At 39.6% G+C, this 24520-nt stretch overlaps 1 protein-coding gene across 1 annotated transcript in view; it reads left to right on the top strand.

Moving 5' to 3' along the window:
- Nucleotides 1-24520, top strand: part of cdc40 (cell division cycle 40 homolog (S. cerevisiae)) — a 122642-nt gene that overhangs the window by 68216 nt on the left and 29906 nt on the right. The window contains exons 9-12 of the mRNA XM_048530521.2: nucleotides 2717-2762; nucleotides 4799-4900; nucleotides 9718-9833; nucleotides 12882-13015. Coding sequence (XP_048386478.1) covers nucleotides 2717-2762; nucleotides 4799-4900; nucleotides 9718-9833; nucleotides 12882-13015 — 398 coding nt within the window. The remainder of the gene's footprint in view (nucleotides 1-2716; nucleotides 2763-4798; nucleotides 4901-9717; nucleotides 9834-12881; nucleotides 13016-24520) is intronic.

The following is a 24520-nucleotide window of genomic DNA, read 5'->3' as shown; positions in this document are numbered from 1 at the left end:
ATATGAGCTTTGAACATTTTGTCACCTGAAAATCAAATAAAGATTTTAATGTAAGTCTTCACCTGTCCCCTTGTTTATTTTCAGTGTTTATGTATGTAATTTTGATATATGTATTTAAATTATTAGAGAAAACATTGTGTAAACTGTAAGGTATTTGCACAACAGAATTGTAGATGACATCCTAAGCCTTGTGAGCAACTCCTTTGAACTTCATAACGAAGATTAGATTACAGCCTTGCAATAGCTCCCTCACATCTGCTGCTGTTAATTTCAACTCTTAATTTTGCACGCGAACGTTATTCTATTTCAGTGTAAACTTTCTGCAGCTGTAAAGATAGCTGTCACTTGGTATGTAATGTTTATGTGATGTTATATATTGAAAGTAATCTCTGCTTGATTCAGTGTTTTCAATAAAATACATAAAATTGGCTGTGCAATATTTCCTTCTTGTCTTCAAATTAATAACCACAATTTGCCTCTATATATATTTAACGAAGCATTGCTGCTTTACAGAGAAAGAAAAGATTTGATATTAAGCTGTAGTAATAAACTTGAGCAAGGTGCCTAAAGCTTGCTTGGGTTGGCAAGCTGTGAAGTTGTAGAGAAAGAGATGCATGAATTTAGTGGAAGAATTATGGAGGAAAGAGATGGGTTGCCTGATGATGGAATGTAAAACCAGACTTGCAATATGGAAAGAGTTGTAAGACTGGGGTGAGGTCTTGAAGGTAATTATAAAGCAAGTTGACAGTTTTAACTTCAGTGCCTTGGAAACAAGTGACAGTGTAAATCCACAAGGACATTCTTAAAGGATGTCTATGAGCCACTACACTGCAGATCACAGTGGACGTGGTGGAATTCTGAATCATGCAGAATTTTGGAGTGAAGAGGCCAGCATAGAAGACATTGAAAAATATCAAGTCTGGAAGTCAGTATGTTACAATAAGTTCATAGCGAAAGTGGGATTGAAAAGGAACAGAAGCATAGGGCATTACAAAGATGGATGCATGGTAGAGAAGTCTCCAAACTTCTCTCAAAACACAGTGTCCTTCTCACTCATTGTGTGAATCAGGCTGGATAATTAGCCAGGGAGAGAATCACATAAGTTGCGAGAGCAGAGCTTAGCAAGGCCTCGAAATAACAGTTTTCTCAGTTTTCTGATGTTCAGTTAGAGGAAATTATGGCTCCATAAGACCATAAGACATAGGAGTGGAAGTAAGCTCATTCGGCCCATCAAGTCCACTCTGCCATTTAAATCATGGCTGATGGGCATTTCAACTCCACTTCCCTGCACGTTCCCCGTAGTCCTTGATTCCTTCTGAGATCAAGAATTTGTCGATCTCTGCCTTGAAGGCATCCAACGTCCCGCCCTCCACTGCACTCAGTAACTCATTTAACTTCAAACAGAAAGTGTGATGATGCAGAGTGTAGAGTAATACTTTTTACGCAAGAAGACAGCTCTTCAACCCATCGTGTCTGTATCGATAATCAAGGAACTATTCTCCTCCCTTTTTGTAACATTTGGTCTGTGACCTAATGTGCTATGGTGTTTCAAGTGTTCAGCTAAATACTCATTAAATATTGCAGGTTCCTGGCTCTCCCACCTTTTCAGGCAGTGAGTTCCAGATACTCAACTCTCCTGGATGAAAATGATTTTCATCAAATCTTCTGTAAATCTCCTGCCTTTTATACCTCAAAACTGATCCCCTGGTTATTGATCTGTTTCAATGTTTCTCCCTATCAGAAGATTGTATACCTCAATTAGATCCTCACTCAGCCTTCTCTGCCCTAAGGCAGACCACCCTAATTACTCCTGTCAGGCAGCTAGTGAATATCCTTTGCCCCCGCCAGTTCAGTCACGTCCTTTCTATAATATGCAACCAGAACTGCTCACAGTACTCCAGCTGTGACCTGACTACCATTATATAAAGCTCTATCATATCCTCCTTGCTCTTGTATTCATTGCTTTAACTAATAAAACCAACTAACCCACATACCTTCGTAACCACCTTATCTACCGCCTTTGTATATCTGTTGACTTGCACACCAAGAGTACTTTGTGAGTTTGTGGGGTTATTGAAAATGGTGAAGTAGAATTAGGTCCCTGATGCAAATAGCTAAAGGGTAAATTTTTGTATCGTATTATCATAAGGGAAAGGTTTACTAACAAAATGGTCAAAGAAGAGAACTTAGGGAAATTTAAAGGTGATTGTGTGGGGATAGAAGGGAAGCCTCTGTTAGAATAGTGTCGCTATGTTGAGCTGGCTGAAGAGGGGGAGAACAGTCTTGTGAAATTGTACATTGAGACCTGTATTAACCATATCAAATGATACGTAAAAAGTAAAGAAGAGTTAATGCATCATATTGTACAGTTGCAAATTTCAGGGAAATCTGGGTTATTTTACGATGTTAAAGATGCTACGTAAGTTCATCTTAAGTTATACAGCCTAAATATGCAATTCTTAATGGACAAGAGTACTGATCTTGGTCTTGTTGCTGCAGTTGCCTCAAAGCCAAAGCAGGGATGGAGTGTCTGAGAAGAATTTCATAAGATCAGTCTCTCCATGTTTTCCAACAGTAAAATATTTTCATTAGTTTAAGCATTGAAGGAGGGGAGCATCACCACTTCATAGATGGAATAGGTTTGTAGCCTGGAGAAACTAAGAGAGAAGTTGGAAAGTAACGTGTCGTTTTCACCCTGTATCACGTTTTTTTTCAGCTTTGGGAAGTTTACAATGACCGCAGGTGCATTAGAACATTTATTGGTAAGTATATTTCTGTCTGGATGAGAGGGCTAGGAAATTCTGTTATTCATTTCAATGCTGTAATTGCTTTTAGCAAACCCAACCCACTGCTTTAAAAAGAGAAATCCCGTACCAGCAATTTGCTTGATTATATTTCAACAATTGCAGTCATAAAACCTTGATAATTATGAGCATGCTCTCCATCCATTTGTTTTCAATATGCAGCGGTTGAATAAGCTGCACCGAAGACTTTATTCTACAGGATGTGTGTGTCTGGTAAAGTCAACCCTAATTGTCTTTGAAATAATGAACTACCATCTTGAATACAGCTGGAGGCATTGATGGCTTGATATGCCAATTCATGGGCAAGTTAAGAGTCATTCATAGTACTGAAGGTCTGGAATCACGTAGAGATCAGAGACAATTTCTTTTCCTACAGAGCACTTGTGAAACATTGCATTATTACTACAGTCTGGCAGTTCTGTGGGTACCATTATTGATATTAACTTTTCATTTTAGACTTTATTTAATTAATTTAAATTCCTCAGCTGCAATAGTATTTGAATTTGTGTCGATTGTTGGTCAGTCCTCTGGCTAATGACCAACATTGTTACCATTTCCTTTTTCTCCTTTATTTCCAGCAGCCATTGTAATTCAAAGAGAAAATTACACTCCCATTTTCTTCCTGATTTCTCTCTTTGCTCCCAGATCCTCTGATAGTTGACTTGTGGTATCCTCCCTGATGCACTCCACCTCACTGACAGATTGGTTCACTGCTTCACTACTTGTGTTATGGATGAGATGTGATGTTTGCAATTTAAGAAACAGTGCAGATCATAAATTATTTGGTGGGAATATTTGCTGTCAATATAACATACAGCAAGATGGGACCCGTGGCCCAAATTATGAAGCTAATTCAAAAGCTACAAACTTTGTGTAAAATATACCTGGAGAGCTTGTGTAGCTTGACTATTATATTCATTTTGGCCTCCAAACGCATTATTGTACAGTCTCCTAGGCCACATTTGGGGAGTTAAAGTTTTCAATGCTGTTTAATATAACTATTTGTAAATCTCACTGGTGTAGTGTCAGAAGTGTGAGATGGCATTGGCCACATGAACAAGCATAATAACGTCATTTTAATCATATTGAATTGCACTTTGATCATTCTTTTGTTCCCAAGATTTGAACTGCCAATTTTCTTTTTTAAACTCCGACTTACTAGTATCAAGCATGAGCTAAATTTCGGAACAGATACTGGCAGGGGGGAGAAAAGCAAGCATATACTTAGAGTTCTGACATACTTTGGACAAATATGGTTCAATGAGATTTTGAAAATTTTTGAAATAGAGTGGTTATTGCTTCTGCCACTGAAGAACTATGGTGCAGTGTTAGTGTCATCAGATTAGCAAACCAGAGCACCAAATAAATTAGCTGGGGACATAGGCTCAAATCCTACCAGGTTAGCTGGTGAAATATAACATAAAATTAGTATCAGTAATGGTGACTTTAAAACTGTCCGATTGTTGTTAAAAACCCACCTAGTTCACTGATATCCTCTAGGGAATAAAATCTGTCGTCCTTGCCTAATCTGGTCCATATATCATTGCAGTGCTGCTCAACTACTTTTTAACTAGACTTGTAACTGCCTTTCAAAATAGCAAGCCACCCAGTTCAAGGGGAGTTAGAAATAGGCAACAAATGCCACCCTTGCCAGTAATGACCATACCTGTTCCAAGAATAAAGAAAATAAACTTGGAGAGGCTCCACTGTACTGAATTATATAAAAGATTGTATAGCAATTCAAGTCTTCTGGCTGTGAATGAAACATTAAATGTCTATTGAATAAATGTTAAAAATTACAGGATTTTTTTTAAACTATCTTCTTTTCAAGAAAATTAAGACTCTGTTAATGAAATTAGTTTCAGCTTAGCAGACTTCGTATTGTTCTACTGTCACAGCTGACAAAGAGTATGTTTCGCAAATTTTGCCAAGAAAGATCTTATAGCCACTGATGTTGCCAGTCCTAAAATACTTTTTTCCTTTTTTTCTTTAAGGCCATAGTAAAGCTGTGCGAGATGTATGCTTTAACAATGATGGCACCCAGTTCCTTAGTGCTGCATACGACAGATACCTTAAACTCTGGGACACTGAGACAGGTGAGTAAAAATACACTGCTGTGGTATTTGAAGCTTTCCAATTATCTATGAAGTCTACATTGTGTGATAATTGTATAAGATTCGGCCATGGCTCAATTTGTAGCAGTCTTGCCTCTGAGGCAGAGTTTTGTGTTCACTTCCCACTGAAACAGAAAAATTAAGGATCGCTCTCCACTGCTTTGCTGAGTGAATTAGCAAACCAAGGCCTTTGCCCCCTCCGGCTGTATCTCAAGGAGCAGTGGGGTTGTTACCTAACAGTCTCTTGGCCAACGCTGATCCTCAATCAACATCACGAAAACAGTTTATTTGATCATTATCTATATGTGGATTAGCTACTGCATTTCTTCCATTGCGACAGTGACTACACTTCAAAAGTTGTTTAGTGAAGACGCCAAAGAACTTTCTCAAATTAGTTGGAAAAGGTCACAACTGCTCATGTGGGGACATGGAGACCTCAATGGGCACCTAACCCAGAAAGCTTCATGATGCTGTGCTGCTCTTCCAATAACACCAGTGCTAACTCATTCTTAACCTCCAAAAGCTTTTATTCCTCTTAGACAGCTCATTCCTTCACCCGATTATGCAGGTCCTGGTAGCACACAGTGAACCTCCAGTCAGATGAAGCCAGCTCCGGAGACCCTCACCTGCATCTCCCCCTCTGAAGAGGAAACCACTGAGCCCTCAGAAGATGCAGTGACAAAGTTTTCACCTGCATTCTTTTACCTGCTCAGAAACTTGTACTTTGGTGGGTACTCTGTACTCCTAGACAATCTGGTGAGCACATCAATGACATATCTCTGTAGTTGGTCCATGAAGAAAGCCTTGGGCACCTACCATTCGGAGTGTTGCTGTACCTGATTAAGTCTCAACCCTGTGAGAAATGAGCATCTTCTTCAGACGTTGCAATGGCCAAGCATTGTTCATGTCTCACAAGACTGCTTGATTGCAGGTAGGCTCAGAGATCAGGAATCCTTGAAGTGCAATGTAAATGACTGCAGCCAAGGTGTGCACTTTAATTTGGATAACACTTGGGCTAAGCACAGTGTGCACTGTGCACATCATTCCATACTTGCACCTGGCTTGTGAGTCAGTATAGAATCTGTGACATTCAGGGTTGGGAAGTGTACAGTAAACAGTTTGCGCGTTCACTCTCTGTCATAGCACAGTGGTCTGCTGAAAAAAGCAGCGTTCAGTGTTTCCCAGGGTGACAAGGTCATTACTAGGGAACACAGGTTCAAGGTACGAAGGGGGAAGTTTAAAAGAGATGTGCAAGGCAAGTCTTTCCACACAAAGGGTGGTGAGTGCCTGGAATGCATTGCTGGAGGAGGTGGTGCAGCAGTCACAATAGCAGCATTCAGAAGCACCTGGATGAATACATGAATTGAAAGGGAGTAGAAGGATACGGAACATGTAAGTGAAGACCGTTTTAGTATGTAATTTAGTAATATAGCAGCACAGGCTTGGGGGGGGGGGAGGGGTCTGAAGGGCCTGTTCTTGTTCTTGTTCTGTCAACTTGATGTTTGGGTGTTTCGAAGAAACATGACTGTCTCCCTGCACACTGAAACTTAAAGGCTTTCCGATAGTGGAAGGGTTAAATGAATGTGTGAATTGGTCTGAGAGCAGTGATGTGATGTGATGAGAGCTGGTCGCTTTCCAATGCTAACTTGCAAGAATGAGTTATCAAAGAGTGTGGTGGCCCTGGAGCATGCAAGGAGAAGGTTTTGAAGAATGGTGATGGCCAAGACTGCAATAGTATATTCATTAAAAGAGGATTTGAGTTCAGAAGTAAGGATGCCATACTGCAGTTTGCAGAACCTTGGTGAGATCACACTGGGAGTTTGTACGAAGTTTTGGCCTCATTACCTGATAGAGCAAAGGCTTGCTATAGAGGGAGTGCAGTGGAGGTTCACTAGGCTGAAAGCAGGGATGATAGGACTGTCGTATGGTGTGAGATTGGTTTGACTGGGCCTGTAATCACTAGATTTTAGAAGGATGAAAGGAATCTTCATTGAAACCTATAAACTTCTAACAGGGCTGAATAGATTGGATGGAGGGAGAATGTTTTCCTTGGTTGTGAAATCTACACCAAGGTGACACAATTTCAGGATATGGTGTAGACCATTAGGACTGAGATGAGGAAATCTTCGTGCTCAAACCGTAGTGAATCTGTGGAATTCTCTGCCACAGAAGACTGTGGAGACCTAGTCACTGAATATATGCAAGAAAAAGATGGATGCATTTTTAGATTTTGAAGGGTTTATGGGATCTGGAGAGAAAGTGGCAATATGACGTTGAGTTACAGAATCAGCAGTCATCATAATGAATGGCACAGCAGGCACAGAGAACTGAATGGCCTTACTGTGGGACCAGCAGTAGCAGAACTAGGTACCTGCTCTGATTTCCACATCAGGAATTTTTGCCTTATAGTTTTGCACAGAATGAGAGATTTGGAAATTGCATTTAAGTAAGATGAGTAGAGCATTAATGAGATGCAAATGCATGGAAATAAATTAGTTGTTGCTCGATGGTGAGATTCTAAAGCTGCGTTTACGACTTGAGGGGAAAATTGCAAAGCATTGTTCATTGAGATTCCGATCTTTTTCATTCTCTCAAAACAGTATTTTCCCATCCTTGTTCCCATTGCAGACACCACTCCAGGGAGAGGGAAGTTCCATGTCAGAGTATTCTGGATGTTGTGATTATTTCCGAGTCACGAAATTGCTGCAGCAGTGTGACTGTCAGTATAAACTTACAGATGGCATTCAATTAAGAAGGCACATTTTAATTTTGTCCAGTTAGGGCCTCGTGGTGGGTTGAGAAGACAGGAGCGCTACTCAATAAACGTGATTGAAAAGGCAAATTTGAGAGTGTTTCTGCAGTAAATCGGGCAAAATGAAATGGAGGCACAAAACAGCAGAAGGAAACCTCAACCACTTCTTTCACTATCTGTGAACTTCAGCCCCAAGAAATGATCTGTAATTGCAAATCCCTGCCTGTGGGTGACCTTGGACTTGCTGATTTGCACTTTACGTGCACATTGCATATTATTTCAATGGCACTTGATCTCAATTATGCAATTATGCATTGCTTGCTTAAGAGCTGGCATTTCATGGATCCTGGATGCTGTTGGAAAAATTTCATTGCCTTCAGAAAATCTCTGTTAATTGTTGCTTCATTAACTCTTATTAATTTGCTTCCTGCTCACCATTTTTTATAACTTTCTTTGTGTCTCATACTACCAAATTTCCCTCCAGTGCCTGATAAAATCACCCTGTTCAGTACAGTTCCAATTAGCTTTAAAATAAATCATGAAACTGTGATCTTCCCTTCCCATGAACTTGATAAATGAGGAAGATAATTGGCTGGTTTGACATCAGGGTGGAAAGAAGTATCTTGATTTTCCCCATGCCACTTAAGGCAAATCCCTGGTTAATTAATGACTTCAAACTTCATGGTTGCACTAACTGATACAAAACATGATCTCAAAATAGAAATGTTGCAACAGAATTCAATTTCTCACACGTGTTCTCGGGATTATGACTGGAGGTCTTTGGACTCCATTTATACAGCTTGTTGCTGCGGAAAGGCTGCCAACATCATCAAAGACCCGTCGTACACCCCAGTAATGCTCTTGTATGACCTCTTCAGTCAAGCAGAAGTTATAGAAGCTTGAACGCAGGTTCAGAAACAGCTTCTTCCCGACTATTACTAGACTGGATTCTTTAACTTCAAATAATGCGGATCTTGCTAATGTTGATCTTGCCTAGCACATGCCCTGTGCAATGTACCCTGTATGTCTCTGTCTAATTATTTTTTCTACCATATGATCTGTATATCCTTGTTCTCTTGTGATCTGCCTGTTCTGCTCGTAAACAAAGCTTTTCACTCTACTTAGGTACGTGTGGCAATAAATACGCCAAATTAATTAATTAAATTATTTGCTAAAACCTGTACCCTTTTGGGATCAGAATGAATAAATTTGGGTCATATAATAATTATTTTGTAATGATGGACCACCTATCCAGACAGTATTAAGTTGAAATAATTTCCTCTTTGATTCACAGTATATTGTTTGCAAATTTTTAATTTTATTTCTAAGAATTCTGTGAAAATATGAAATAATCTTTTCAGTTTTTTTATTGATTGATGGGATGTAATGTCGCTGGCAGGACCAGCATTTATTGCCAGTTCCTAATTGTCAAGAGTCAATCATATTGCTGTGGGTGTGGAGTCATATGTTGGCTAGTCCAAGCAGGATGGCAGTTACCCCCCCAAAGGACATTACTAAATTTTTTTTTCCCCCCTGACAACCAACAATGGTTTCACCATTGCACACTTAATTCCAGACTTTTATTTACTCCATTCAGGTTCCACCATCTGCCATGGCAGGATTCAAGCCTGCTTCCCCAGAATATTACCTGGGTCTCTGGATTAATAAAATTGAAATAATGCCAGTAGGCCATCGCCTTCCCTTAGATTTTATTTGTTGTTCCTTCTTCCCCAGTGCCAGTAAATGCTTACATAAGGAAAAGCAACTTGACTCAAGTGGCTGAATCATGCTCCTGCTTCTAGGCTTGTAAGTGCGCCATCAAATTCCTCTGCCAGTCTGTCATTAATCCATCCCTACCCCAATCACACTCTGCTGCTGAGTGATTTCGTGGCAGTGACAGCTAAATTTAAAAAAATCACTCAGATAAAAATACTCCTTGTGTAATTAATTACTTAGCATATGTCTGGAAAATATTGTTCTTCAGTTTGTAATGCTGTGCAGTACTTTGAACCTTATCTTGTACTTTTTGTATTGTCTCTGCCTTCAGGGAAATGCACGGCTAAGTTTTCTAATCGAAAAGTTCCATACTGCGTGAAGTTCAATCCTGATGAAGACAAGCAGCATCTCTTTGTGGCTGGTATGTCAGATAAGAAAATTGTCCAGGTGAGATTTGCACTTTATGTCCCATTGCTTTTTTACATTCTGTTGTATTAATGGCTTCTTATTACTCTCTCAAATTTGTGGAAATAATTAAAACAGTGTGAGAATTAGTGCAATGGTAATGTCTGTACCTCCTGAGCCAAGTGTCCCAGATTCAAGTCCGATCTGCTCCAGAACAGTGTAATAACATTTCTGAACAGGTTGATTGAAATATACCTATAATTAAATATTTTTCCATATTTGTATTTCAAATAACGGTATTTTTTTAAAAGAAGTACAGGCCAGTGTCCCAATCTCTCTTCATACAACAAATCTGCCACCCCAAGAATCAGTCAATTAAATATTTCTTTCCTGAAGGAAGGGAACCAAAAATATACACAGTGCTCCAGGTGTGGCCTCATCAAGGCCTGTATAGTTGCAGTAAGACATCTTTGAGTACAAGAGCAAACACTTTTGCAATGAAGACCTTGATTGGTCAAGTACTGTCAAAAAGAAGGACTGCAGAGTTTCTTTAGGAGAAAAGATTAAAGGGCAAAAGAGAGGGAAATGTGAACATTGGACCACTGGAAAATGACATTAGAGAGATGACTGGGTGGCACACTGACACAGTGGTTAGCAGCGCTGCTCACAGCGCCAGGGACCTGAGTTTAATTTCACCGTTGGGCAATTGTCTGTGTGGAGTTTGCTCATTCTCCCCACGTCTGCATGGGTTTCCTGTGGGTGCTGTGGTTTCCTCCCACAGTCCAAAGATGTACAGACTAGGTGGATTGGCCATGCTAAATTGCCCAAAGTGTTCAGGGATATGTAGATTAGGGGTATGGGTCTGGGTGGGATCCGGTGTGGACTTGTTGGGCCAAAGGGCCTGTTTCCACACTGTAGGGATTCTATGATTCAGATATTAGTGTGGAACAAGGAAATGGCTGAGGAGCTGAATAATTACTTAGCGTCAATCTTCACAGTGGAAGACACAAGTAATATCCCAAAGTATTAGACCCAATAACTGGCAGAGTGTATCAAACAGCCATTTTTTTTGACTGTCTGCGGAGGGAGCATACAGACAGTGCTTGATTAGCCCATGGTTGAAGCTGCACAGTTCTTTTCCTTTCTTCATTGTTGCCTCAATGTTATTTGCAGTGATGATAAGTATTTAGATCACTGGTTATTTGATTGAATGTAGGGCCTTTCTTTTCTTGTCAGCTTTAGTATTCTTCCTTTCAGCAACTTTGAGTTTTGTTTTTTCCCCTGCTGTTTCAACAGAGTTTGACAGGGTGATTTTTCACAGCAAGGATAAAATTTTTCAGCACCTCCTACATCAGTCCCTCTCAACCTCTACAATTGGAGACAAGTTTGAAAGCAGAAAAATCAGAAGTTCCAAGTATCAGTGATTCAATTTTTGCCTCACTCATAGTATCCAAAAGATAGTCAGATCGAGTCCAGTTTCTCACCCCCAATATTTCTGTATGTGGTATACTAGTGTATATGTAACATTCATTGTTTATTGTAGGCTGCAACAGCAGTGTTGCAGCAATACAGTCTTCCAGAAATTTAAGCTTAATGTCTGCTGTTATTTAGCTGATTAAGATATTGCTATTGAGTGCACAGGCTGTGGGTGGGTGGGCTCCATTCAGCTGGGGAGATCATACTTCACATTGTCAGGTTTGCATAAAAGGTACTTGTAGACACTTCAGTCATTTTCCCATCTATCTTTTGAAAACATGTTCTTCAGTTTTTCATTTTACAATCCAGTCTGTTTTTGGCGTAGTGATTGAAAATAGATAACAGCGCCTGGCTTTGATCATTGCCTCCACGTGGCAGTTCTGCTGTTTTCACCATATAGTTTGCTTTTATTTGCCGGATGTTCAAAAGCTCATATTAACTCATTCTGCTGATTATGAAGGAGTGTGTTTTTGTTTTGATGACATGGAGATGAAATTGGCAACTCTGAGGACTATGTGTAAGAAAAAAGTTTTGTTTTTGAAAATTAAGCCAGAAATTCATATACTTCGGCAAACAACAAACCAGTTGTGCATAGCGCTGAATGGGAGTCCCATAAATATCTCAAAGTTGTGTTGAATTTAATGGAGTTCAGTTTGTGTGTGTATTTTTGCTTTCTGGAATGATTTAGTGAATTTCTGTTGCTCAGTGTGACTGGACTAGACAAAATATAATTAGAGTATTCAATTTCCATTAGACAGTGACCTTAAGCAGTGAGGGAAGAACACATACCCAGTGTTTAAGAATGGCGTTCTCAACTAACTAATTATTCTACATTGATTTTTAGCTAACTGTAAGTAAGTACAGATGTTTGTAGAGCCACGGGATAGTTTAAAAACTGTGCCAGAGACTTGTTGGAATTAGTCCACTCCTTTAGAAAAATTGTTACATAAGATCAAGAGAATTTAAATTGAGTGTCATTCATTGGCAGCAGCGAGATAGAATCTTCAATGAGTCTTAAAGCCTAGACTCTGCTCAATGAGGTGGGGTCTTTTTGTAATAGCTTATGAGTAATCAAAGTACAGGAATATAATTATGATTAATTAGTTGCCACAATAGGTCTGTTTTGCCCCTTGTCAGGAAATTGCCTGAATGCACAATTGTAAGACAAGTTAGAGACTAACATTGCTGCGAGAGATTTGTAGAATGGTGCTCAGCATTTAAATGCCTTTATTGCAGTAATTGCACACAAGACTTAGGCCTGAATTTCAGCTTGAAGATGTGTTCCACAGCAGGCTCCAGGAGTGCTATTCTAAGGACAGGAAACCTGGAAGGTTTCTGTATTCTCCTTTTAATGTTTTTAACTCTGCTATTTGTCCATAAGCAGGTCAATTTGTAGGCTTACGGTTGTGTCAGGTGAGAATTCTGCAGCACAAAACCACAGCAAAGGAGAGTGGATTCAGCAGGCTAGGAAGTTTCACCAGAGTGGGCAAAGTTGGTGTTTTTTTAATGAACTGATTAAGGTCCTCCTGAAAATTATATTTATTGTGGAAAAAATTGCCTTGCTTTCTCTTGACTTAAAACGGCCAACATGAAGAAAATGTTTTCTTTCTCCAGTGGGATATACGATCTGGAGAGATCGTTCAGGAGTATGATAGACACCTAGGAGCTGTGAATACCATCACATTTGTGGATGAAAACAGGCGATTTGTGAGCACTTCTGATGACAAGAGCCTCAGAGTCTGGGAATGGTATGTTTCTTTGCTGCGGAGATGAAGGTTAATTTTTTTTAAATTATGTGTGAGATAGGAGGAAAAAGATAGCTAAATAAGAATTACACAGCAATAAAGTGCCTATCTGTTCTCATGGTGGAACTTTCCTAAAAAAATTATTTATTTTATTTATACCGTGGTTCGTGTGAATAATGCAGATGTTTTCCCAAAGTTTCAAATTCACTCGTTTATTCAGAATTTTTATTCATGGCTTCTTTAGAAATTTACTTGTGTTATGCAATGGTAAGTATTCTGCTGTGCCTGTTATTTAGAGTTTGCACTGCCTCAATAGTTGTAAATATTTCACAATTTGAACTATTCATAATTGCTGATCAGATTTGTGAACCAATTATGGAGTCCGGTAGTAAAGAACCTAAGTATGTTGTTCACTGCTTGGATTATTAATGAGCTAAAACTGCTGATTCCCTAACAGCTTGAGAATTAGATCAGATTTTATGTGCCAATAACATACTGTAATGTAAACTTCTTGAATAAGCAGAGTTAAAATCAAACTTCCAGCACTCACTACTGTTGAGAAAAGCAGCAATTGCAAGTAGTTTGAAGCATTTACGGTAAAGAATTAATGTCGTTAAGTTGAATTCTAAAAGCAGTGGTATGTTTCTTTTGGATTTTTTAAAAATAGTTTCCAGCCTTTGTTCTTCAGATGCGGTCAAGTAGCCATTTCTCATCTGGGTTATTTGAATGCAGGTCATTACAGCTTTTCATAGTATCCAGAAGAGTTTTCCGCTTTGATTCCTAAAACTAGAGTCATTGGGAATTGCAAGGAAAGCTTTCCACTGGCTAAAGCACAAATTAAAATGGCTGTGATTGTTGGAGGCAGTTATCTCGGTGCCAGGTCATCATTGGTAGATATTTTCTAATCAGTATGTTCAGAGATTTCGGTACCCACCCGTGGAACTGGGAGGACTTAAAACTATGTCTTCTGGCTCAGAGGTGGGGACACTAACACTGCACCACAAGACCCCACAATTCTTCAGAGTAATATCATAGGCCAACAGCTACTGCACCAATACAATACAATATAGCACAGAAACAGGCCCTTCAGCCCACCAGGCCCCCTCTGATTCCTATTCCTTATTTAGACCTGCTACCTGTTGTCCATATGCAGTTTCTATCCCTGAGTTTACCTCCTGTTCATGTTTCTATCAAGTTATGCCTTAAACTTTGCTACTATGCCCACTTTCACCATCTCCATTTGCAGTGCATTCCAGGCACCCATCACACACTGAGTAAAAAAATTTCCCTGTACGTCCCCCACTAAACATTCCCTCTCTGACCTTAACCTGGGCTGTCCAATTGATCTTTCCACCCTGTCAATGCCTCTCATAATTTTGTAGACTTCTACCAGGTTAGCCCCTCAGCCTCCTTCTTTCCAGTGAAAACAATTGAGTTTATCCAACCTCTCCTGGTACCTAAAAACCCTCCAGATCAGGCAACATCCTGGTAACATTTCTCCTTACCCTCTCCAAAACATCCACATCCTTCTGGTAATATGGCAACCAGAACTGCATGCAATATTCCAAATGTGGCCTGATGAAAGTTTTTTTTATACAGCTGTAACATAACTTGCCAGCTTTTTATATTTGACTGATGAAGGCAAGCGAGCTGTCCTCCATCATAAGGTTAGTAGTAGGGATTTACGCTGTGATTGTTCAGCCAGGTCAGATACTGAAACGGCCTGTATTCACATGCACAAGACCTGGACAGCATCCAACATGAGCTAATAAGTAGTAAGTTAAATTCAAGCCACACATGTGCAGTCAATGACTACCTCTGTCAAGAGAGAATATAACCATCTTTCCTTGACATTCGGTGGCATTCCCACCACTGAATTCTATGCGATCGACATAATGAGGATTACTATTTATCAGAAACTGAACTGCATTGGTCGTGTAAATTTTGTGGCACAAAGAGATGGTCAGAGGTTAGGAATTCTACAGTTAGTAACTTACCTCCAGCCTCGCCAATCCATGTCCACCATTATCAAAGCACAACTGAAGTATGATGGAATACTATTCATTATCAATCTTCTGACTGAATTCAGTTCCAAAAACACTCGATCTTGATACCAGAAAGAATGAAGCATCCCACTTGATTAGCACCCCATCTAACACCTTTGATATTCACTACCTTCACAAACAACACATAGTGGCAGCGACGTGTACCATTTACAAGATGCACTGCAGCCATTCACCAAGGGTCTTTCAGTGACACCTTCCTTCCAAACCCAAAACCACCACCAGCTGCAAGTTCCCCTCGAAGCCACATACCATGCTGTCTTTAAGATACGATGTTGGCTATTCACTGTTATTGAGTCAACATCATGGAACTCTCTAACAGCAGTGTGTACATCATATGGACTGCAATGGCTCAAGAAAGCTGTTCACCAACACTCTCTCCAGGGCAATAGTAATGGACAATAAATGCTTGAGACATTCACATTCTATAAAATAAGTTTTTAAAAACCACAAGATGTTGATGAACAGCTGACTTCCTGTTGCCAGTGCCAGTGTTGCTAAAGATAGTTTGCAGAGACCTAGAACTTCAGTTTGCAAAATCAAAGTGTGCCTTTATCCAACTAGCAAAATACAATCAATTAAAATTTTATACGTGGTATTACCTTGCTTCCATCCACTTTGACTAGTCTTTTTTCGACTAATAGCCACAAAACAGTTGTGCTTAATTGGAATTTCTCTAACCCTGCTGATGGCTTAGCTATTGAATAAAAGGGTGACTGATAAAAATTAATACTGTACAGACTTATTCTGAGCAGAAGCCAGTGATATGATTGATCAAAGATTAACTCATCCAGATGATCATAACTAAATAGTGCTCATTGAATACGTATGTGACTATAAAACAAGAATAAGATTGGTGACAAAAGCAGAAATTGCTTGAAAATCTCAGCAGGTCTGGCAGTATCAGTGGAGAGGAATCAGAGTTAACATTTCAGCGCCAGTGATCCTTCTTCAGAACCCTGCAAGTAGCAGACTATTTAGACTCACAGTTGAAAGTTGGCCTCTTAAGCAAAGTACTGGAGAGCTGTCAGGACTGTAGAACTGTACATCAGAAGGAAGTCAATGCTTTTGAAAGGAAACAATTGTGTTTTCTTCCTTACCTTATTCCCTCACTATGACCTAGATGTTTTCCAAGCATGTACTCCAATGATTCCAGCTCAAACTGTCAAGAAGAACCATGATTGAAATAATTTCTTTTTCAATTTCAGTCTTTCCTTTTTCTCAAATTCTATTTGCATTATTTTGTCCAGCTTAAAATCTGTCAATACACAGCAGAAAATATAGACTAAAGGGAGGACATGTCCTATATAGATGAACCTTTGGGGATCTGGGGGAGTAGGTGCAAATTTGTTTTCATTCCTTATCTAGTCATTCTTCAAGAATTTCCGTAGTAATAATTTTTCATCATAAACGTGTACCCACCCTTTGTTCACTTTTCCATTGCCATTCAGCAATAGTGAAATGCTTTATCTAGCCAGTGGCCCCTTCAACTAAGCTGTAGTGCTGGATGAAAAATTTAAAAATTGGAATTTGGAGTAAATCAGAAAACAATGAATATATATCTCAGTACAAATAAAATTATTCAATCCATTATCTGCTTTTCCCTTGATTGTTTGAATTTGTTCTAATGCTTTATAATTCCATGACACAGACTACTTCTACATCTCTCGTCTAGTATCTGTTGTTGAGTACAAGATCAAGGCAAAAGCTCTTGATTTCTTGAAAGGAATTATTTGATTTGGTAGGACTGATTAGTTAGTGTATATGATCTCTTAACTAGTAAATTAACTGTGTTTGGATTTTAAACTCACTTATTCCATTCCCCAAAATAGACTCATTTGCTTGGAATGAATTAAAAATCAAGAAAAATATATAATTTTAATTTCAAATTATGTCTATTATTCTATTCTGTACAGCAAATGTGCTTTTTGGAAAGGGCCCTTTGTTTATTAAATAAGCTTCCTGAGCATCATGTTTTCCTCACACTTCTTTAATATCAATGGTCAGATTTTCATGAAGTAAATGCTGTAATGTCTGCCTTTGCTGTAACTTTACAATCAGTGCACAATATGTATAATCTTGAAATTAAAATGAGATTATCATTCCTTTTATACAGAACAGAATCAAAGAGTATGATTTTCAAACTAAAAATTGTGGAATGCAGTGATGTTGGTTTGAGAAAAGAGTTCTGACAATTCCTTTCTTAAATATTTTGCCGTTCTATGTACAGTACTGTGTTGTACAGTTAACATCTCTCTCTATTGATGTCTGTTTGAATTAGCTGTAGCAACTTTTACAGCTGTCACTTGTAGGTTGTTTTTCCCTGCATGCCTTATTTTTCCAACAGCCTGTTTGGCTCACTTGATAGTGCTTCATCTGTAAATCAGGATTCAAGTATATTGTTTAAACAGTCATGAGGGAATGCTGAATTGTCAAAGGTGTCAGTTGGTTGATTGCTTGGTGATATTCAAAAGAACAGGTGGTTCAATAATATCTTTGGCAACAGTCCTCAGCTAATATTGGTATTGTAGATTTCAGATGCTCTTTAATGGACGTGTCACATGTAAGTTGATTGTTGTATTTACCTACATTAACAGTGATGAATTTACTTGAAAACTATTTTATGGGCTTTGACTTGGCTAAGAATGTCCTGAAAGCATGGCATACAGCTACAGTCTTGTTCATTTGTTCCTTTCTCTAGTTTCCCTTTAATGGAAAAGGAACTTCTGCATGGCCACATGCCAGTTGGTTGGATTAAGGTTATAAATGATTGATATAATGGAAAGCTGCTATGTTTTAATGTAATTGTAAACTGAACACCTTCACTGAACAGTTATCCTATTAAGAATGCAATGCTTTTAGAAACCTGTCTTTTTTTTAAAATCAGATTGAGTGAATTTAATACCTAACTTTTAGTTTGATGTTATGGAACTTGAAATATTTTAGCATGTGACAGTTTGGAAGAAAAGAATGTTTTCTATCTAGGCTAGAATACTATAAACTGCAGAAAGTAAGCAGGACCTTCGTAGAAATGTAGCTGAAAGCAGCATCCTAATTTGTAGGTAGCAAGAACTGCAGATGCTGGAGTCAGAGACAGCACAGTGTGGAGCTGGACGAACACATTAGATCAGCCAGCATCAGAGGAGCAGGAAAGTCGATGTTTTGAGTTGAGTCCTGACTCGAAACATCAATTTGCCTGCTTTTCTGATGCTGCCTGCTCTGCTGTGTTCCTCCAGCTCCACACTGTTGTCTCTTCCTCATTTGGAGTCTATGCTTAGGAAAGTGCAACTTTTTAACCCAGTGGAGTATAGCAAAATAGTGGTCATGTTACTAATCCAGAGGCATGGTCTAAAGGTCCAGAGCTAAGAATAGAAATCACCGCCTGGAAGCTGGGGCTTAAAGCTATATTAAATAAGTCCAAAGTTAAAAAGCTAGTTTCAGTAATGAGAACCGCAGAATTATTATTAATGTGGTAAAAGCACATCTGATTCATTAAATGTCCTTTAGGGAAAGAGCTCTACCACCATTCCCTGGTCTGACCTGTGACCCTTAACTGTTCTCTAAATTGGTCTAGCTAGCCACTCAGGGTAATTAGGGTTGGGGAACAAAGTGTTGGCTTTGTGATACGACACAGAGACAAACAGCCAAATGAAATCAGCCTTCCTTTAGCAGAGGCAATGGCCTAGTGGTATTATTGCTGGACTGTTAACCCAGAGACCCAAATAATGTTCTGGGGGAGCAGAGAGAACAAGGCGTAGAGCTGGATGAACACAGGAGGCCTGCTGTGTTCATCCAGTCCTACACCTTGTTGTCTCAGATTCTCCAGCATCGGCTGTTCCTACTATCCCTGCAATAATGTTCTGGGGGCTCAGGTTTGAATCACACCATGGCAGATGGTGGAATTTGAATGAAAAATAATGCAGTTAGAGTCTAATGATGACCATGAAACCATGGTTGATTGTCAGAAAATCCCATCTGGTTCACTAATATCCTTTAGGGAAGGAAACGGCTATCCTTACCTGTTCTAACTCCAGGCCCACAACAATGTGGTTGACTCTAATCTGCACACTGGGCAGTTAGGGATGGGCAATTAATGGTGCCTGGCCAACAAGGCCTGTGAATGAGTAAAGAGAAAAGAAACAACACAGTAAAGTTAAAGTAATGACCTTCAAAGTTTACATTAGTGGTTCCGAACAAGACTTTTGAATAACGAATATTAGACTTTGTGAATACCAATACCCCTCACCAGTTTATAGCCTGAACAAAAAATTTAACAATTTATTATTAATAACTTTAACAGTGGAAAATTAAACAACAAAGTAATCCAATTAGTGCCTAAGATTGAAACCCAATAGTTCCCACTGTAGCACAAAGTCAGATGGAATTAACAGACATAGTAAAGGGAAAAAGCAAAAGGAAAAATTACATGAAATGTATCTGGCCGATTAAGCAGTCTCCATAATCTGTAACATCAACATAGGGACTTCTATATTGCTTGTTTTCTGGTAACACCAATACATGCAAATTGCATCCAGTAGGCTTTGAGGAATATTAATTTTAATTCTTGTAGCTGAGATTCAGTTATCCGAACTTTCAATAAGTTAATAATAATAGGACAGCCAGGGAGCAAGCAACCTGTATCCTGTAGCTTTCACAGGCACAATCTTTCTGACCCTAATACGGTCCAAAAACCATATCAACCTCTGGCCTCTCTCTGCCAGACTGGCCTCCTGATAAGTCCCTGTTAACATGCAGAATCTGCATAAGCCCTCTCGAAGCTGAAGCATCTACAGAATACTTGTTGGCAAGAAGCAATCTGCAATTAGATTTCAGGCCTGGCCTCTCAAACAGATAACAGCTTGCTTGGTCTTTTTTTTAAAACGCAAACTGCAGCTCACAGTTCACAGCTCGCATTTTTAAAAAATGAAAAATCAGCGAGTTTACTAACAGTTAGCAACAATGTCCACATTGCATGGAACAATACCCTTTTCTTTAGCAAATTCACCTGTCATCTTGCCCTTTGGAGTCAATTGTGATCGGTAAGTGACTTACATGTGACTCCAGACCTACAGCAATGTGACTGACTAACTATCCCAGCAATAACCAGCAAACCACTGAGTTTTAATCAAGAAAGTGGCTCATTACCATTTTCTCAAGGCCAATTAGATAGTGGTAGGCAATAACTGATGGGATTACACAATATCCTGTGATGAATAAATAAAACCACTCTTTGAACACAGGATTATAGACATCAAATTGTATCTTTAACTTATTAAATGTCAATACATCTCCTTAACTTTTACTGTTAACCATTTTCCCGTTTTTGAATTCTTTGCTTTTATTTCCTACGTGTAGTCACATTGCTATGCACACGTTTTCAAGGAGCAATGGGCTGCACTTTATTAAAGTCGGGTGTCTATTTCAGGAAGTTTTATAGAGGATTTCTCCTTGAGTTCTAGCAAGTTTTCATGTAATTCTCTGGTAGTTATCTCATTTTGTATACACCATGCCTCTGTGGCACTATCCTTGCACCATTTTGCAATCACCAGTGGTGTACCTTCCAAGATTTTTGATGCCATTGCCCTCTTTAAAATCCAGCTGTGACACAAGTCAATGTGCCAACCATGAATTACTGTTCACAGTAGTGGGAAGGAAAGGAAACAAAATCAGACAGTTTCTGAGGGCACATAGCTTGGGTGACACTTCATTGGAAATCACACATTTGTATATCTTGCACCTACATTGGCAAAGCTTATTGACTGGTCTGTGATTTGATAAAAATTACAACAGTAACAGCCTTGATACATTTATGATTTGAGGATTATAAACCCCACAGAGAATCTCAGTAGATAATTGGAAGCAACTAGTTACGTAAAAATTTAGCGAAGCTGTGACTTTGGCAGCCATTGGGATAGGATGGCCAGCACTCTTTCAGGTTGCAAGTTCTGCTGCCACAGACGACACAGTTATGTGGCAGTATCCTTGGACAGCCTCAAACTGCAGCAACAGTGTGCCTTGTTTGCTTGGAGGAAAAGACATCAAGGATGATAAACTTTGGGCCTCCTGTACTTCTGCATCCTGAGAGAACCTGTAGCTGTAACCTCTATATGCAGAGACTTTTCAGCAGTAGCTGGTAGTTCCCTCTGGTCCTGGGTTTCTAGGTAATTCTCATCTTATCTGTGCCGATATTGCACACAGCTGTTGTGAGAATAATCCCTGCTGCATCTGGACCTGTTGGTCATGTTCTAGTGAACCTGTGTGGGAAGCATCAGAAATAGGCACAGGTCTTTTTCAGTATGAGCAGTTGGCATTCACAACACACACAACTGACTGCTTGACGTAGTATTCACTACACTGAGACATGGAACACTCTGACAAGGAGCAATATGGAATGTTTAAGTGGAACTTTGACATAGTGGGCCTTGTTATGATGTATGCAGTGCAAGGTCTAACGTGCACATACATTAGGAGATTGGAAATGAAGCAAGATTATTGAAATCTAGCCACCATCCCCCACCCCATCCCACCCAAGAGAGCCAACATTGAATAAAAGAACATTTGAACTTCTGATTCAAGATGAAAGGAAATCAGCTGCTTACCTTTGTATGGACAGCTAGACCTGGGGTTGTCTTTGTGAATTGTAGTCCGCAGGTGATAGTAAACGCTCACATGATTACTTGTAGTACACAGAGATAATAGTGATTAATTTGCAATGGTCAGTGACATGATCAAAATTGCTTATGGCCAGGATTTGTATTCCACATTGTTGGACACTGGACACTGTATGCATGTCACATGCAGAATTCTATGATTGCAGATGTCTTCAACCTGTACTGTGCACATGCCTGATTATGGTAATTAAAGTTACTTACACATAGAGCCCAAGTTTTCAGACAGAGTAAACTACGTACTCCACCCACTGTAGGTATGGCGGCAGTCATCTTTCATTTAAATTGAGCGTTTACAATCTCAATGATGATAACAAGCCCAACCTGTTAATCTAGGTGACCCAGCAAACCTCATGTCCCTTCCTTCCACTCCCTTTTGACCCCATCATTTCTGATCTTCCACATGTTTCCAGCCAACTCTTTCGTTTGAGTGGTAACACAGTGTGGAGCTGGAGAAACACAGCAGGCCAGGCAGCATCAGGAGAGCAGAAAAGTTGATATTTCGGGTCGCGACTCTTCTTCAGAAACCTTTCAAGCATTCATTTTCCAACAATATTCCCTGAGTCCTGAGCATGTAGCTCAATTGTGCCAATTACTGTGATGCACTGACTCCTCTATTGCCATCATCAAAACTAGGAGAGTGGTGACTGTTGACTAACCACCACCCCCATCCCATGTGTTCCAATACACTGTTGTCTTCGGTCCTTATGTTGAGTTGGCCATCATCGCAATTATTGTCCTCTCTGCATCCCATAATTGACTTCCTCCAACAGCGCCAAGAATGCTGAGAAATTCAGCAGGCCTAACTCCATCTGTAAAGACGTGAGTGTATTGTGTGGTGGAATAGACTTGGAGGGCCAGGTGGCTTACGCTTGATCCTTCTTTATATCTTCTAATTTTTTCCAGCATTCTGTGTTAGTTTCAGATTTCCAGCCCTCCACAGCAGTGGCTCCTAATAACCCACTAGTAATCACCTTCCGAGAATTGACCATAGCCCACACCCTGACCAACAAATCTGGTCAGCATGGATGAGTTGGACTGAAGGATCTGTTTCCATGTTTTATGACTATACAATTTAGAAGGGCAGCCCTGACTGTGAGTTATTAGATCTGTGACTTACATTTTTGTGCTCCCTGATTTGACACTAATTAGTTACATTGGACCTGCAGGACTGACTGTGGCACATTCCCTGGACTGTGATGGTACAGACCCCTCGACCCTTGCCACCCGTTACACTGTCTGACCATGTCCAAGCCCCTGAACTGAGATCAGATGCTGACCTTGACTGACTTGTGGAAACGCCTGACTGATAAACAACCCCTCTTGATCGAGGACTACTCTCGTTAGACTGTGCCATGTCTCAATTTGGTTGCAACACATGCAATTTGTTTGATGTGTAAGCTTGTGGCACAAGCTTTTTGTGTGACATTGATGTAGCACGGTGCTATGCAGAAATAGATCTATCGACTAATCACTGCTGACACCAGTGACAAGATGCATGGCTTTGTGTCTGTGCTGAAAGGCAAGGCAAGGAAGAAGTCCTATGATACCTGTAAGTTCTAAATGAGGTTGCAAAACCCAATAGGGTAAAACAGAGCATAAATGTTGTGAGCAGCCAAGTAGGCGTGAAGTGAGCGAATGCTAAGAAAACAAGTGACGAGCCTTGAGATGCAACTTGCTCCAATGCATGAGGTGTGTGCCCATGCCTGCATAATCTAGCAGCAGCATTACAGTCAAAGGTGTCAGTGCGCTACAAAGCACAGAACTGATGTGAAGAACTATATTCTTAAGTGCAGCACAAATGTGCTATGGCGTAGTGAGGCTGATGCATGTTTAATGGCAACATCCACGGACGATAGCTGCAAACCCTCACTAGCCAATGTGCAGGCCCAGAGTTATTGGGAACTGCTGTCCAAGACGGAGGCCGAGAGGGAAACGTGATGAGCTGGAGCCACCAGGCATTTGCGCTAACTTTCATGTTGAGAATTGCTGTCCTCTAGTTTCTGCCAAGTAACAGAATTAAAATGCATATAAATGAACAGAATTAAAATGCATATGAGAATAATTAATAACGAAATGTTAATACATGCATATTGGCCACTTAGTAACAAGATTCTTGGTCTCGCTGTTAAAACCATGTCTGACTCTTCTGTTTTTCTTGACATCAAGAATTGAATTTTTCTGATCTTTGTCTTTCAGGGATTGGGGAAAAAAAGTGTTTTTCTTTCACCTTCATCATTTCTCTAAAGCAAATATGAAAACAAAAGACACATTTTTCAAACCCCTTAAAGTGTAATTTCACACTCTACAGTGAAATGTTGTATCATTCATACAGTTGAAATTTTAAAAATTCTTTTCAAAGTTCTTCTAAAACCTTCATTTAATTTTTTAATATTTTAAATTATAGGAATAGCATCACTGATGAGGCCGATACTTGTTACCCTTTCCTAGTTGCTGTTCAGCTGTGTAGTGTGCGTGGGCAGTTAACTGTCAGTCACCTTGCTGTGACAAATTTCCATCCCAAAAGAACACTAGTGAAGCACATGGATTTTTATGACAATTGACAATAATTTTATGATCTCCATTACAGAAACTAGTTTTTTCTAGAGTTTTCATGAATTAGATACCACCAGCTGTTACGGTAGGATTATAAACTATGTCCTGATATACACATAGTTCTGATTTTTCTTTTTGTCTTTCTTTCCTCCTCGCTCACCCAATAAACATGTCATGCCTACTTTAAAATATTTGCTGAGAGAACAAAGTACATCTTCTCG

The sequence above is a fragment of the Stegostoma tigrinum genome, chromosome 4, assembly GCF_030684315.1.
Source record: "Stegostoma tigrinum isolate sSteTig4 chromosome 4, sSteTig4.hap1, whole genome shotgun sequence".
Lineage (NCBI taxonomy): Eukaryota > Metazoa > Chordata > Chondrichthyes > Orectolobiformes > Stegostomatidae > Stegostoma > Stegostoma tigrinum.
The sequence above is the reverse complement of the archived record's forward strand: the minus strand, read 5'-3'. Positions and strand labels throughout refer to the sequence as shown.